Here is an 18,531-nt window from a genome sequence, read left to right as displayed (position 1 = left end):
AGATCAACGCGCAGCATATAATTCATATAAGGTAAAACAAAAGCAAACAACTCTAAGGTTGCTATAACTGGAAATATTTCTTATCTAGTCTTGTGACAACAAGGAAGTAACCGAATGTGACAGTAAATACTGGTTTTACTAAAAACTGCTAGGACTATCGTAAATTGTGTGCTTAAATAATACACAGCTAATGCACTATCGCCATAAATCTACAATATCGTAATATTAAATAGCAGTTGTCGTCACGCCGCGTATGTACGATATTGATTATCCCACAATCCATTGTTAAATCGGAATGTACTAGTACGAGTTTTGAACTGGGCGCAATGTGCACTAATTACCACCGATGATGACTCAGTTTGTACTTGTTTATATAAAACGCACAATAATAAATGTCCCAGAAAATATGTGTCAGTCCGACTAAAACCAACGTAATGCGGGTGGTCGGACTTTTCTACACAGAATAATATTAGGTTTAGTTGAAATCCCAACAAGTCGTTATGCTGGAAATAGCTTCATTCAACACAACGGCAACACCAGACTGAAATGTCTACCCACCAATCCACACAAACACAACTTTCGGATACAACTAAATTTCGACTGCTACTTGAATATCACAACATCCATAATCAATTTCACTCAGGTTTAGGATAAAATACAGGAGAATTGACCTGTCCACGCAGACGAAATTAATTTGACTATTACACATCAAACCGCCATGCTGACTGCCCGGAGCCATGCAGACTTATTAATAAACAAAGTCATTCTAACACCATACTTAGATGGCGCTCTCACTATTACCTGTTATATAGACAAACGAAAGAGTTGATCAAGCATCTAATGAAATGTAGCAGAGATATGTCAAATATGGATTTAATTATGTTGGATAAATATTTTGCTAATAATAAAAGATACAGACAAACAAATATAGGCTCTGATACTTCTAAATATTCATCTAATATTATTTTCAGTAATATGATATCCTTCGATATGTTTGACTGTCAGCATTCTTTATTCTATGTTTTTGTCATATTATCTCAAACCCTGCAAATAGAAGTGTGCATGGAATCATGGGAATAAACGGTGTGCATTGCCGTGTGATAACTGTCATAAAGGTGATTGACAGGTCATACTTGTTTACCACTCTGGAAGGACAATATGAATCTACCTGGTGTGCTTGTGATTTACATAATGTGACCCATGGTAGATTGCTTTCAGAGTTTTATGCAACTATTCATATTATCTTGATGTAAATGGGTTATCATTAAATGTGTAAATAAATAAATAAATAATAAAAGATGTTCTCTGTGTGTTGCTTCTGCTATCAGCAGTGTCCTCCAGATTAACAGCGTCCAGTGTGAGTTCTGTGGGTTCCCCTCTCAATAGCAATAAGCAGACATTTTGTTTCAGTATTGATACCGATTTTGTTTCACTATCAATTTGTCAATAATCCCCTGACTAAATTGACTGTTTTGTAACTGCTTAAGGCCCAGAGAACACGGTGTTTTCAGACCAGTTTGTACTGCTAGGTAGACATTAAATTGCTGTATTTAATACTACTGGAACTTGAATAACACTTTCTCAGCATGGATATTGTTATTGAACGTAAATAGTTAGGTAGATAATTGGGGTATTAAAGGGAAGAGCTGACTCAATTTGTGAGGCCAGAGCGTGCGAAGAGAGAGTATGAGAAGAGAGAAAACGAGCGTGAGGAGAGGGATGAGAGAGCAGCCAAACGTGAGGCTGAAACGTGAGGAAAGAGAAGAAGAACATGAAGCAATAGAGAAAGAGAAAGTAAGACAGCATGAAGCTTGGAGTGTTGAGGTTGCGTGCAGAAGCTTATGGTCAAAATGGAGGCGTAGAACACTTGGCGCAGACCATTATTATTTCTAGGGTCCAAAGCTACCATTGTTTGATGAGACTAGGGACGAGATGGACGCATTTATTTTAAAGTTTGAGCAATTTTCTGCAACTCAGAAATGGCCACGTGACAGTTGGGATATGAATCTTAGTGCATTATTGACAGGCAAAGCTTTGTATTTGTTTTCTGCATTGTCTGCAGCAGAGTCAACGATTATCACCCCAATTTGATAGAATTGAAGGAAAGATTGAGCTTGAGATTTATTTCAGAGAGTCGTTGACGGAGACCGTCTTGATTTATGCTGAATAGAACAGCATTATCGAGATTGACAGAAACAGCAAGGTGACATATTTCTAGCTGTGATGGATATGAATCAACTGTATCGTAGTCTGTCAACTAATCCGTAAATAAAAAAATGCGTTCTTTGGCCTAAAATTAGACTGTTGGCGTATCCCGCAGCATTCGTATCAAACACAGATGACAGTAGCGGGGTGGAACGCATTGGGTCGCTTTATATCTGGAGCACCCCTACCATGAAGAATATTTTGACTCATTCAGTAGTCCGCCAATTACACGGAATTTAAGAGATTTCTCAAAAGACACGTTCGTATGTGCAACAACAAAACCATGGTATCATTCGTAGGAGTGTGGTCAATACGTCCTGAATTACTTTTTGTGCGGATTTCGACGCATTAAAAGTAAAATTATGTGCGTGTGTATGTGAGCGACATCTACTGTTCAGTTCTTGTCGGGTGTGACTTCATAATTGATTCGCGACATCATACGTTTAGGAAAAAAATAATGAAAAAATGAACGAGTCTAATTAATGCTAATTTATTCGTTACTTCATAGTTATTCAATCGTACATATAGTGTCATATTAACTACTAGCAAATATGATATATTCCGAGCACAGTCTGTCCCTTTCATTTCATTACCCGTCACCACTATATTAATTATGCTGCTGAGATAAAATTTCAAACATTAATTGGCTACAATGTTATACAAATAAACACACAGTTCGAGATTGTGAAGACAAGTGGTAGGATATATATGAGTATGTTAAGAAGTAATACCCTTTTCGGTTTATCAATAACAGTATCGAGGGTTATGACTCAGTTGAAACAAGCATTGAGAATTTGGATACGATAGATTATTTAAAGAATTGTCCAAATTGCAATATAATACACTACACTATGAAACACCACAGCATAAATATTGCAGTCAAATTATTGAAATACAATGTTTTGTTATCGTTGTCATAAACTAATTGACCATATAATCAGCTTTGGTTCAAGTAGGTGATTGTATATTCAAGACTGTAACTAATCTAACCTGTATCTTATGTAATCAACACAAACTATATTCATTCTTTGCCTGTTTGAAATTTAATGTATTTGTGCATGCGTTTCATTTTAACCCTCCAGCCCTATTTTATATTAATTGACAACCAAATCATTTCTACTTAGAGCCTATAATATCACATTCAGTAGCATCAAATATGACCTCATCACCAACAACCTCGCAGCACTTGTCTTTCAAGAAAGACAGTAGGGTTATGATTTCATCTTTAGGCACCGATTTTCTAAAATCTAATTTCTGATGAAAAAAATCTAGCAATTTATTTCCATCGTCAGAGGTCTCGTCAAAACATTTTGTGGCAGTAATTGGTACATATCGTTTGATATTTTTGACGACCGCTAATTTTGATTCATGTCTCAGGAACTCCTCTACCATTGTTGCTCCAAGTAGGTTTTTATTTGGGTCATACAAATATCTCCTGAAGTTCCTTCTACATTTCTCCCATCCTCCTGTATAAAAAAATAGAAAGTTATTTCATGGAAATATTATGAACACGATTGATATTGTGACCAACATTGAACATTCACATTTACATTGTGATTGTTATGCAAATATAGAACAATGAGTAGAGTTAAAAAAAATCCTGAAGTGAAGTCCAAACATTAGACTTGCTTGCAGTCTGTTGCGATTCCGATGAAAAATTCTTGAAAACTTACAAGCCCGAATCTGGCCGGTGATGTGAGGGCAGTTACACTCCTTGCAAGTCTGCTGGGATTTCGGGATTTTTTCAAGAGTTCATCTCAATCGCAACAGACTGAATTCAAGTCTATCCCAACACGAGAGTGACCAGGTGTAAACATGACAATTGTTTAATAATGTGACGGTATTAATGCTAACGGAACTGGTCACTATTCATTATAAACCAAACAACATGCTTGTATGAGAAACGTTGGAGTTAATTAGTTGTACAGATTAAATACAATTAATCAGCTTGATGATTGCTGCAATGTGGTATAATGACATTGTTAACCAAGTAATCTAGGTAAAATCCAAATGCACAGTTTTACATTTCAACTGTAATGTTATGTTATGTAACTATACATAACAAGGAATGCAGTTATGTGTGGACAAATTGCATATAAAGTAATGATATAATAAACAACACTACATCTATATAGTATCTGTATCATAGCCATCTAATCTGAACTGTAACTTCCTATAAGATATTTATTATTTACCTTCCTATTAATAATAACTTCATATTACTCACATCAAGGCAATTGGTTTTATTAATGCCATTAAGCATGTTACCATTCACATGTATGGATCATTGTGAGTTCAAGTTTATGAACTAGTGTTTCATGTATCATTGTCAATGTTCTTAAGCTATTACATTCACGGTTGGCTTACTCTAGTTCATTAGACCAAGGCAATTGGTGATTATTTTATGAACAACATTTTAACGTACGTAGTGATGACAAATTTAATAGTTCCATTTACGTAGTATTGTTATTATTTTTTATTTGTATTACGTAATATTTTGATATACACTAGTAAAATATGAGATTATATACGTTCCATGTACCATAAACACGTTTCTATCCCGTATATTGACTTACCTCCAATCACTCTAATTAGAATAATTCCTTTGTCATATAAACGATCATTGCATAACTCGGACACAACTTTTCTCCCGTCTCTAAAACAATTCACAGCATTACATATATGAATGAGATGATATCTCTCTACAGTATTGCGGTCTTTCAGATAATCATTGATTTCCTGTGCATGGAACTCAAAGCTAACATTGTCCCACTTGCTCTCATGAGACTGAACCAAAACTTTGAATTTCTCTAGAGGTTCCTTCGCTGGATCAACGACGCAATATCGTACTTTGGAATATTTCGCCACCAGTGCATTGATAAAGTATTCATCTGCACTACCTAAAAAGTTACACGTACAAATGAATGTTAAGATCAATTATATCACTGTTACAATACCGTTACAATGACAAAAAACAACAGTAGGACGAACAATAAGCCTTTAAAAATATACACCTACCATTTCCAGATCCAATGGCCAGTACATGCACTTCCGAAGATAGGTGTATTTGCATATTGGCAATCAGGTTATTTGCTTCCTCTTCATAATTATCCTCCCTAGTTTTGAGCCCATATTCCATTGCGGTTTCAAACCTATCGTGGTACTCCTTCAGAAATTCGTTTAGCTCCGATATATGTTGAGCCATTGAAATAAATTTCAGTTGAATGAGCTTGAAAACAGATGAACATTTAGTAGTCATAAAATAGCCCTGTTATTATCGAAACTAAAAATTCCTTCCTTTACGTAATGTCCAACAAGGTGAGACAACTTGAAAAACAGACTCCTAGCTAAATGGCTGCTGTTTGATAGGAAAACAGAGAGTACTTTTCTATTATATACTGAGAAAACTACTTGTGGGGTATAGGCTCTTTTACAGAATCAGATAACAAGTCAGTTACTTCGTGTTGAAAAGGACGACTACTTTATTGCGTGGTCTAAACACTACTGCCCCATGTCAGCCTTGACTCACACATGTGACAAGTTTACATTCTGGCGGGCAATCTCAAGTCACACTAACGTGATAGGCTATAAACTATAGTGACGTAAAGTAAGATAAAGAATATCATGCGGTATCCCCAAATATGTTAATCCCAGAAATCTGCTCCCAACACTACTCCCCGTTAGTGAACTTTTACAACAATAGAGATGGGTCAAAAAGTGGTATTACTGGAAAGAACAGTACAACAAATGTTGGCGGGAAATTTAGCTATTCACATGAAAAACATCACTATGCGTAAGTTCCTATCGAAGAAGGAATGATTTCAAGCTTGAACCATTTCCATACTTTTCGTACGTTGACCTCCTAATGCAAATTGTACGAGACAACTAGGTCAAATTCTGAATTTTGTTTCAAACAATCATAGTATTATAGGGTTTTAACATACATCATCAGATAAATAACTATTCTTAATATTACTGTTATTATTACTGAATACTGACTTATATGAGACTTTTAATGAATAATTGTATTTTATTTTAAAGGATCAATACTGTAGAAAATACAAAGGGCACATAGAATATTAAAGGTATATTAAAGACGTAAACAGCGCCACAGGGGTAAAAGTTTTACATTGTGACCAGCAGGATTAAAGATTTTAATATACATTCTACCAAATTTCATATTGTTGTGGTTAGTTTTTTTGTATTTAAACAATATTTCATTTTAATAATATAAACATACAACACAAAATATTACATAACATAGTGGTATAAGTGAAGAAAATTAAGAGAAAGAAAAAAGAGGAAAAAAATGTTGTGGTTAGTTGTTCAGTTAGTAGTGAATGTGTATTAACAATTAGTATCTGCGAATTATATGTGCATGATTTGGGAATTTGACATGTGCATAACTAATGAGGTCACATGATTTGCTAACAAGTATACTTATGTGCACAATGAGTATTTAGTAGTAGTAAATGTGTATCTATATCACATCTCATAGAATTAGATATGTACATAATTAATGAGGTCACACGACCAGCAAATTGTTTATTCAAATCGATTTACCCCTGTGCACAAAACGAAGTTAGTAGTAAATATGTTCCTATAACAGATCTCTCGAAATTAGATATGTTCATAATTAATGAGGTCACATGGCCTTCTAAAAAATTATGTAAATCTCCTCACCTATGTGCACAATATCCATTGAGTAGTAAATGTTTATATATATAACAAATCTCTGGCAATTAGATAAGTGCGTAATTAATGAGATCACATGACCAGACATCCTCCCCTCCCAACTAACCCTTTACAATGTTACACATCGTCTGATTGGGGCCTTTCCAACAGGCGCATCCAATCAAACTTGTCCATTTGTTTAAAATAAAATACGCATTCACCCAGGCTGACCCCGCACGGGTTGGTGGAGTCGGCACCAACAAACCGTGCGATTCGGACCAGACAAGTTTATTGAAATATCTTCATTTATGTGCACAATATCCTGTTGTAAATGTAAATTTATAATAGATCCTTGGGAATAAGGTTTGCGAATAATTAATGAGGTCACCTGTCTAACTATAATGCTGCATCCAAATAAACTAAAACAATTCTTCACACAATATGGATACAATTAATAATACACATTAACTGTGTATCTGCCAAGAATAATTGGAAATTAAATTTACTTTAAATGTCCATAAAATTGATCATGTAAATGTGAATATAAACATATGCACAGATCAATTAGAAAATGAATGAAAATTCTAAATTAAAATGCAAAACTACCAAATTTGATCATCTGCGATATTAATCATGCATCTGTGCCATAAAAATTGGTGTATGTAAACATATGAAAAACACGCCAAATTTAAATTGCCACTGCTTGTTTTTGCTTCAAATTGTGTCTTTTTTCCTACCTTTGTAAGACGAACGTCGAGTAGTTTAATAATTGGCAGCACACAATATTATAATGTACACTCTATACGGCCTACATACAATTTGGTGACCTCACGATGACCTTTAATCGGGATCGTTTGTTCGGCTTATAATACTTGCTATACACAAATTAAAGATACTTACAGTAAGGTGGTACAAATCACGTGATAATATAATGATAACCACGATAATAAATCCTAGCATATTAAAGAGAACGATCATATAGTATGGGTGGGTCATGCCAGAGGACAAGTTGAAACGTGGTCATCTGACTGATCTAAACTAAAGCAGCTCGCTTGATTTCACTATCGGTTATTTCGTTCGTCGTGGTGTCAAAGCGAAACGAGGGAGCAACAGTTCCATTCTATGCGAGTTACCCTATTTTACCGACCTGAAATCAGGTCGGGCCGTAAACAGCCGTTTTTTTTTTATTTTCGCCTGAGGTTTCTACCTTTCTACTGTCGATGGGTCCCGAAACTATTTCCCTAATTATTCTGCGGACGATAGTCCGAAATTGGTCGAGCGAGCGAAATCCCCGTGTTTGCCACCATCTTGAATACATTATCGTGACGTCACGACGTGTCACAGTCTCGATCAGATCTCGCCTTGATGTCCAGGAAATGGGTCATCCCCGTTCACGCATAGTTTATTCCAGAGGGAAGGTATTACTAAAAACTGGGGATTTTTTGTTCCCTTTTTTCTTTAATAAATATAAAATGAACTGTAATGTATTGAAAATAATAAATAAAGTAATTTTAAACATAAAACATAAAACAATAAAATCAACACCCTGCCTGGAGCCTGTATAAATATACCAATTATAAAACTTTCTTTGTTAAATAAATAAACTGTATGTTTATAGTGATATCAGTTAATGACCTGATACCACTCGTTTTTATACTGCTTTACTGGTCATTTATGTTAGATTCAGATGTGTACCAGAAAGGTGCATGGTGATTTTCGGGGCCACTTCACAAGTGCGAGTATTTTGATATATAGCAACAATAACAGAAAATATCAAGAAACAAATCTTCAAAGTGCTGCATTTTGATGTGAGTGATGTTTTTGTAGTTGCTAAACACCCTGACAGGTAATACGATTATCAAGTCCCTAAATAATGTATTGAATTGTAGAATTATTGAATTGTTATGCATATTATTGTATAGGCCAAACATATACTTGAATATGAAAAGTGAAGTAGGCATGAAATTCAGTGAGGAAATTGCCTGGTATTTAGATGAAGTAAAAGCTAAAGGACAAAAAGCAAGAAAGGCAATTATATATGTCAGGTTGGTATCACTGTAATATTTAATCGTGTTTTGTTTAGTGTACAATCATCAAGGAACAAATTTGTTTGTAAAATTATTCTGATTTAAAATTTGATCATCCTCGTATATGGTTTATGATGAAAAAGTTATCGAAACTAGCATACTACTGCTATATCAAACTTGAAATTTGTACATTTAGCATTATAGTTGTTTTATACTTAATAAAGTTATTTTAACATTAGTTGAATTTGCCTTACAATATTTGAGGATAAATACTTCTAGCCTGATCAGATGCTTATTATTTCATTGATCTTTCTGCCTCATACATAGCAAACTGGAAATGTTACGTTGTTTTTACCTAGATGGTCAGTAGGTGATCATGAAATTGATTGGCTGATAAATATAGCAAAGTGATAAGCCACATTGTAATATGTCATGCGACTTATGTACCTGTCATTACTGCACATGCTGCTGTGTGTGCAGACAATTGTGTCCATGTCAACACAAGCTTTAGCTCTCTTTTTTTGCAAACAATGAGAGGTGTAGTACTTATGCGATAACTCTACGCCTGAACGGGGACTAAAAAGAATATTCATAATCTGCAACTTAACATGCATAACCATGCCACATTTTCCAAACAAACAAGATGGATGCCAGTCTGCAATCTTTGATTTGATTGTAAAACAAACAATCACGGACATGTAATCTAAAATGTACAAATTTGAATGAAAATGACAAAGCACGTTCATGATACAATATTTCCAAAAAACAAGTAGACCGTCAGTCGGCTATCTTCGATCCAAATGCGAAACGAATCGCCAGACATGTATCCTAACATATATAAGGCATGTACCAAATTTGAACGAAAACTCACAAAGCATGCATAAGATATCACATTTTCAAAAAACAAAATGGCTGCCGGTCAGCCATCTTGGATTGAATCAGTGAACGACATGTGCATATATCCCAGATGGTTCTGATATATGACTCCGGACATACGGACTAATAAGTATATTTGAATCAGCTACAAAAATTCTAATACAATAGAATCATTCATTCTCACATTTTGTCTGCAGCCACTTTTGTACATCTGAATAGAATTGAACCCTTGTATGATATTACATTTTTATCTTCTTCTTAAATGAAGTATCATATACATCAATATACCATATGCTGGAGTTAATTTTCCGCATGTACCATCTTCTTGGCTGAAAAGGATAAAAATAACTTATAATAAGTATTATACCACTATAGCATGCATACCAAAAATAGCATGCATAATATAGTACATTTACTGAACTGTATAGAATAACTGACAAACGATATATCAAATTAAAATGTACTCACATATCTACTATATCAGAAAAAATCCCCAGTTTTCAGTAATACTTTTCCTCTGGAATAAACTATGCGCGAACGGGGACGTCTCATTTGCTGGACGTCAAGGCGGGATCTGATCGAGACTGTGACGCGACGTGCCGTCACGATAATTTATTCAACATGGCGGCAAACACGGAGATTTCGCTGTTGTGTTCACATTTTCCGGGGTTTTCGTCGTGAAATTTATCAATTTCGGACGATCGTCCTCAGAATAATTGGTGAAATAGTTTCGGGGCCCATCGACAGTAGAAAGGTAGAAAGGTGAGGTGAAAATAATAAAAAAAACGGCTGTTTACGGCCCGGCCTTATTTCAGGTCGGTAAAATAGGGTAAGTCGCATTAGGATGGAAATGTAGCTCCATGGTTTCGCGTTAACACCACGAAAGAAATAACCGACAGCGAAACCAAGCGAGCTACAGAACTGCAGCTAGGTCATGGCGTGACACACGAGCAAGACATTATTGAACACTCACAAAATCAAAATAACATAATAAAACTGGGATGTGGTCATATAAGGCGGTTTGGCACACATGGGAAATGCAAAACCGCCGAAAATTAGAATCACACAAGATAAACACTGATCGGAACCAAAGCAATCAATTTTGGCATTCCCTTCCTCTAATTTTCAGTCAATAATCGGACATTAAAGTATGTGCTATATTATTCTCTCAATCTAAAAACTTGCAATGGTGGAAATAATAAATCAGTACATACGTACGTGTAAACAAATCGGTCCAAACACGTGACGTTGGACGTAGGTGGCACAATGACAGCAACGTGACCTACTATATATTAAAAGATGCTATATGGCGCCCGTGTTGTCCGGAAATGATGGAAAATCGTCACGATATTAATGTAGATAGTTCAGGTCATTTAAAATTACAGTTAGATAAAAACAGTATCACCATCAAAACGAGGGAGTCTAAATCATTCAGTCGTTTGGAGCGTGTTCCAATATTTATTGACACGAGCCAATGGCTACCGTTGATGGCGATATATACAACTCGCTTTTAAATCACGTGGTTTCATCGCGCGGGATTTTCTATCACAACATTTGCCGATTTCGATAAATTCGCGCTGCCGGCCGTAGCTGACCAACATCCGCAACATCGATACAGTCAGGCACCTTTAAACTTGCTTTATACGACGTATCAGCATAAATCTAGTTTTTACTAGTTCCAAGCGTATCAAAATGCTGTATGACTTTCAGGCTGTTGTCAATAACCTTGTATGTTTGAAAAAAAACACACACTTTGTTTAGTCATTGTCCAGAAAAAATACGTTATTACAAACAGCAACTTGTTACATATATTTGATTTCACATCCCATTGCCGATTATGATCGTATGGTGAGTAATGCTCGCCCGATCCCAGTCGACTGTAAGCGATCGACGTTCAAAAGAAAAAAAACACGGAAAAAAAGAAATCTCTCTGGCTGATCATGTGTAGACTGGGGCAAAGGGCGCCGCCTCTTGATCTCGTTTCTACAGCTCGGGTCTTAAGTAGATTCACCGCATCCAATGAAGCACAACACAAACTTTTTTAATTATAATTTATTGCCATATATAGTTCAGTAACATAGAAAATTAACAGAAGTATATAAATAAATTGGGAAAATAAAACTGATTGCTAAATACAAATAAATAAGTACATAAATAAACAAACAACTAAATGAGTAACTGAATAGCAGTATTTTAACATATATGGTTAGAAAACAGCAGTTAGCTAAAAAAGAGCTAGTCAAGGCTATTTCCCTTTATTACTTAGCATACTTGAGATATTAGGGCGTCTGTATAAAAGTTAGGATAATAAATAAATAAATAAACAAACAAACAAACAAATATATAAATAAACAAATAAATAAATAAATAACCAGTCAATCAATTTTTAATACATTTTTACAGATTTCAAGGAGTGGGGTAAGTTATTTCACAATTTGGTTTCCTGGTAATCTAATGGAAAGTGTTGTTTTTTCTTAATTATCTAAATTATGTGGTGATCATGAATCGTGATTAGAAGTAGATATTTGATATTTAAATTCGGTGTAAATATGTAAAATACCAAGAGAATGAGAAGAGGCTGACTGTGAGTGAATTTATTTTCGAATGAGAAGAGGCGAACAATTTTCTTTTGGAGGATATAGATAAGATTATCTATTTTTTGAGAGTTTGAAAGTTACTATATATTAATTTCACACAATCCAATGCGCTCGTCTAATGGTAATCACAAGTATGAGGTTTGGTCTTGGCGCGACTTGCACTAATTACCGCCGGCAATTCCTTCGATACCTTCCAATCACTTAAAAAAAATACCTAATTAACGTCTCAGTTTAGTAACGGCCTCAGTTCATACTCGTTGATCTACGCAACAGTCAAAGTCGCCATTTCTGTTTATATGATACCCATTTATCTCGCACATGCGTCGCGACGACTATCGCCCTTTAATATAAAATTAATAATGAGGAATTGTTTTTAAATTTTGTAACTGCATTTGAATAATGTTTTTTTTTATTTCCGAAGTAGGGATGCCAATATATTTTTTACATAAGATCCTGTTCATGCCAGTGACTACTCAATGAGTCAACAACATAACCATGGTGTTTTCAAAATATATCCACCACACCTGCGTTGGCCAAAGCAGTTGCATCACATGACTGCAAAGAATGTAAGCCAAATGCTAAATCCTCACTACTCACACCCCAAAGCCACTTGACAATCATCTCCTTGCTTTTGTGTAACTCAATTTGAATTTCCTTTTGTAAGCATATAAATATCGCCTGAACTGAAAATGGTCCAAAAGTGAATTATGGCGACACAAGTACAATGAATGCGTCATCGACACATGTAAACAACCAAAATATGGCACCTAGAAATAATAACTGTATTACCATGTCTGCATTGAACAGTTTCACTGAGAAATAAAAAATGACGTGTGGTTTTCATAAATAAGGATAGGCCAATGAACATAACAAGAACTCTTAAAACTGAGTAACATAGAGTGAATTGCAATCCTCCAGGTTGAACTTTTTATTTGCTCAGATACAGACCACTTACCGACACACTCTTTACCTTCTTGGTCAACTATATAACCACAATAGCAATCAAGGATGCGTCAATATAAACGCATGATCCGTTAAAACTCCTTGATGTGACTTTTGTGATGTATAACAGGCATCTATGTGTACACAGTTTCACCGATCGTTAATACATTAACACAATATGGTCATGAACCAGACTCCTTGGGATCAGGATACATGACTGTATAACACAAACAATTACTAAAAACGAATGCCCTGTTTCTTTCCACCATTGAGAAATGAAGCACATAAGTAAGCAATACATTTTCTGAAATGGATCGACATGTATAGTGTACAATAATATAACTATCATCACAGTTAGCGACTACCTCACAATGAGTAAAAATATCACAACATGTCTTAGAAATACATGGAATAACACGCATTAGATTGTAGAGCAAAGATACTGTACAATAACAAATCTGTATGACGTTATTTCATCATAAAATAACAGGAAAAAGTGAATGACAAATAAATCAACATGAATACGTATGCAACAACATGTGTTGATGCCAAAAAGGACGCTGTGAGCATGAAAGACTACATAGCGCACACAACAGTACACAAAAACACACAGCCAAGATACACAGCAACCCGACTCACAGGCTCCCACACTTCAAAATCATATATCTTAAAACAGTCACCATGGTAAGTCAAAAGTCAAGTACCAACACCAGCTTCCAAAATTATACCCAACTTGTCAATAGGCCGTACAAGTGCATTGAGCTTATTTGAACTTCTTTTCTTACTTAGCTACTTTTACCAAGTCTAGATAATTCTTCCCACCGGCCATGAGTTCCTTGGTTGATGAATTGTCTACCACTAGAACTATATCTACTACTGTCAGGTTTCCCTGAGGTTACAAACACTTCTGGCACTCTTGCAGATTTGCTGGATACCAAAGCATATGCCTGGAAGATATTGGAGCTGGCACCATCTACGGCGAACATAATAATAATAACTTTGGAATACACCTGGCGGTAAACTCTGATAGTAAGTGGTTCTTAATCATTCAGAACTTTTGAATGCTGTGTAATTGGCCGACTATTTATAATATTCTCCTTTTCACGGAACATTGTGGCAAGACCTTCGTCGTCTAAGTGAATTACTTGTTTTTTTCAACAATCCAAAGATACATTCCTTATCCTTCAATTATGAAATTATGTACTTGACATGAGAGTATTTCACCAAAATGTTTGGTTTTATAAGGCCTTCAACTAAAAAGGACTCAATTTTTTTTAAAAGACAGTCAGCCATTTTTTTTTTCACACCTGAATAATAATCCCTTCAATATGTTCATCCCATCCACTATCTGTCTGCTGCAGGTATTACTGGTATTACTACTAGAAGATGTTATTTTCTAAGGTAAAAAAACACATTTAATACTCGTATTGATGGTTGATGGCATGAATGGACAGCATCATGTGAGACATTCGCTTCCTTTCTTTATGTTTACTTTATGTTTTACCTATGATATCTGTGAACCCTACTTTTTCTGTGAAAGTATTGCTACTGTGCTTGGAGGATTGTTTGTGAAGTCTTGAACATATTTGGAGTGTGTTCGTGTATTTTCGAAAATTATTCCTTCATTGTACAGGTTAATGACAAATTAATGTATGCAAGTACATGGCTCATTAACATATTGGAGTTGATTCTTATGTAAGAGTTGTGTCACCTGTTTGTGCCTGCTTCACCATTGTTCTGCTGTACAGCACTCAACTATGCCAAGATGTAATGATTGTTTGATCAACAAAGGTGTCAACCTCACAAAGAGGGATTTATTGCTATGCAAGAATTGTGAAAAAATCTGTTTTCCAATCTAACAACTATTGTTAATCAGCTTGATAGTAGTACAGACACTAATGGTTCAACACCTTGCATAATCCCCCTGTTATCGTCATCTGATGTACATAGAAGATGAACAGTGATGATAGAAAGATTTTACTTTTAATTGTTGATGAGGTTGCGTCACCGAAAGAAACAATTAGGGAGTAGCAAATGTAGATTGACTCGCTCAAGCTGAAATTATGCAATTCACTGGAAGAGAATTCTGAGAGTTAACTACCAACGACAATTCAACATGGGGCGCAATAATGGTTTTCCAGGCACGAAACGCAAATTATCTTGGCTATATTAATGACCAAGCCAGGCATTTTCAACAAGACGAAACGGGGCACATTCAAATGACATGTAGACATTGAACAAGGCTGAAATGTTGGTCATGTGTGCAAGCTAGACAAAAACAGAAAGACTGTCGTGGTATACGTCACTGGGAGAATTGCTAGATATTCAGCAAATAAGCGTCAGTCGACTGCGGGAAACATATTCCTGAGATGATTTCATCGAGGCGACTTTCCACCTATAGACCAATAACCCCATTATCCACACCCCGTCTAATTCCTGTCAGCATTAATGATAAATCAGACTATGAGCATTTTTATGATAATACGATAACATTATGTACTCTTAATGCTGTCTGTCAAAAATAAAACTCATTCTTTAGTGAATTTTATTCAAACAGAGCAGATTGATATTTGTGCAGCCACAGAAACGTGGTTAAAACCTGATGATAATGTGTTAATTGGTGAAATCACTCCTGATGGTTACAAATTGAATGTTAATCATAGAATTGATCGCAGTGGTTGGGGTTTGGCTGTGCTGCACAAGGGGTCTTTAAAGCTAAAGGTATTGAGTATGGTACCAAATCTTAAGAGAGAGGTGCCCAAGCTGCTTTTTGTTTCAATAAATATCATTCTTTGTCAGAATGTAGTGGCGTGACGCTGGCATCTTATTCATTGTGTGAACCTTTGAAAGATCAAACGAATTCTTACAGTGAAGATCACACACTTCAAGTCCATGAACAATATAGGTGTTCATGACATGTGGTACACCCATTATGCAAAATGTCATTTATTCAACTGAAGCCAAGGTGCTTCACTAAACTCTCAGTATATGAATAGTCTCAATTGCCTGGCTACTATGCTTAACTCGTATCTTCACTACGTCATGTACATTAACCATCACCCTATAACACTGTTCCTTTGGAGCCATACTTGCACAGGCAATCACATGACCAGGTTCAACATTTCAGTTACCACCATTTCGTCTATTACTGTTGTGAGACTTATCTTGTTCTTTAAGATGTAAAACCATGGGATGCAGTCCCTTGCAATGCGCACACGTCTCTTAAAACAATGAGTACTTCTTCTGGTGACCTACTTTGAAACATCCAAAGCCTTGGACTTCAAGAAACTTATTTTAGCTTTATGTAATGATGACAGGCTTTAGTAGCATGACTTACACCATCACAATATAAATACATGGCTTGTCTGGGGCTTTCTTGCTTGTTGATTGCCAGTAGCATCTTTTCATTACCTTTCTGTCAAGAATTTCCTTTGTGTCAAGTTTCTGATTATTCTGTTGCACATCTGTAACTGTAGAAAACTTGCTTTAGACACTGACATTGTTGTCTTCTTTGGTTTATATTTAAGTTAAGTTAATTAAGTACTTGAGAAATTGATTGATAAACGGAAAACTGTAAACAAGATGTAAAACGAATAAAGTGAGTGCAATGTCACAGACATGCATATGTACCTGTGTATGCATGATCCTGATAAAAAGTTTGAATGAAATCAACTTTAATTTTAAAGAAATGGGCCAAAAATTGTTTGAGGTAAAAGTATAGCCACAAATTCACCAAATTTGATCAACCTACAGAATCGTCTACGAGTATAGTATTCGTGTTCAAATTGAATCATGTGATAATCTAGTGAAGAATTAGTATAGACATGAATAAAAACCAAATAGCCACTAGCTGGCTATATTTGTTTAAATCTCGAAAACAACCACCTGTATATGTATGATTCTGGTACATAGTCCTGTTCATCGCCAAGCGATAGTGCTTATGGTCTTTGTATTACGTTTGAATGTGATTGATTAAAGCATGTTTGTGAAATAGCTCTGGATGAACAGAACCACAATTAACAGTGGCCAATTTTGGAAAATTACTTTGCAAAAAGTATTCAAATGTTTTTTTTTGACATCATGCTTAAGACACAGCTTCTAACGATATGTTATTTATGGTGCTACACCATCTATGTGCAAAAATATGGTATTATAAATAATAAAACCCTCGTTGACCTATTTTTTACTAGCTGATGATAAGGAAAAGTAATGTGTAGCGATTCAAAAATACTGATGGCCCAAGTCAAGGGCATTGTCTAACACATAAAAACAGAATTGGCCGGCTTATGCCAATTTGATTACTCACTTTAGTGACAGTCGATCTAGATCTGGCGGGACTTCCTTGGTTTATTCGGGCGTAGGTGAACCCCCGTTTATTTTCTCCATAGTGGCGTGGCAGTTGAATGACCATGATAGTGGTACATACAAAATACACAAGTCTTCATTACGATTGTTTATGACAACACCCAAATATGAGTATCTCTCTAAAAATTCTACTACAAATGCATTAAAATACTTTAGATATACGCCGAATCATACATTGTGATGGAAATAGGAAATAGGAAATACAAAATGACTTTTTATGATTAAAAATAATACTATGGCTAGTTGCTTACATGCAACATTCATCAACCTGGAATTTAAGCCTTTTAATAGTATATAGTAGAGGGTTCATACACCGCCCGTGCAAATAACAACTAACTTGTCTATTTACAAACGATTGTTCAATCCATCTATATACACATTGAATAAACGTGGGGATAAAAAGCCACCTTGTTTGACGCCGCTCAAAACATGAAAAGGCGCAGACGTAGTGGGTACCCATTGCACAAAACATAATTGACTCTTGTACAAGAAGACTAATAAGGATAACAATAGGCATATTCCTGTGAAGAAGCTTTTAAAAAAAGATACTGCCTGTATTTCAAGATGTATTCGGAATACGTTAAAAACGCGGACCACGCTGTCGAACTACTAAACATCTGTATGAATAAAGTACCGTCATTTTCTAGATATTTCAATAGCATTGAGGTACAACTTGTTTAAATATATCTATGTTAACTATATCGTTGATATAATTATTTTATTTTCATTTTTTAGTCCCTTTCTAGCTGACATCTTATAAAAGCCATAACACCATATATAAGTATAAACATCTACTTATGTCTGGATCTAATGGAAGGGCGTTTTTGTTTCTAACAACAACATAC

General features: G+C 35.4%; 1 protein-coding gene across 1 annotated transcript; it reads right to left on the bottom strand.

Annotated features, from left to right (window-relative positions):
• Positions 1–2,679: 2,679 nt before the first annotated feature.
• LOC100372250 (histamine N-methyltransferase-like) lies at positions 2,680–7,826 on the bottom strand. Its single transcript, XM_085497565.1, has 4 exons — positions 7,780–7,826; positions 5,224–5,434; positions 4,782–5,105; positions 2,680–3,671 (listed from the first exon to the last, which is right to left on the bottom strand). The coding sequence occupies exons 2-4, from the start codon at positions 5,408–5,410 to the stop codon at positions 3,322–3,324; spliced, it is 861 nt and encodes a 286-aa protein (XP_085353691.1). The 5' UTR covers positions 5,411–5,434; positions 7,780–7,826; the 3' UTR covers positions 2,680–3,321.
• Between the last annotated feature and the right edge of the window lie 10,705 nt (positions 7,827–18,531).

The sequence above is a fragment of the Saccoglossus kowalevskii genome, chromosome 3, assembly GCF_978046115.1.
Source record: "Saccoglossus kowalevskii chromosome 3, keSacKowa6.1, whole genome shotgun sequence".
Taxonomy (NCBI): Eukaryota; Metazoa; Hemichordata; class Enteropneusta; family Harrimaniidae; genus Saccoglossus; species Saccoglossus kowalevskii.
The sequence above is the reverse complement of the archived record's forward strand: the minus strand, read 5'-3'. Positions and strand labels throughout refer to the sequence as shown.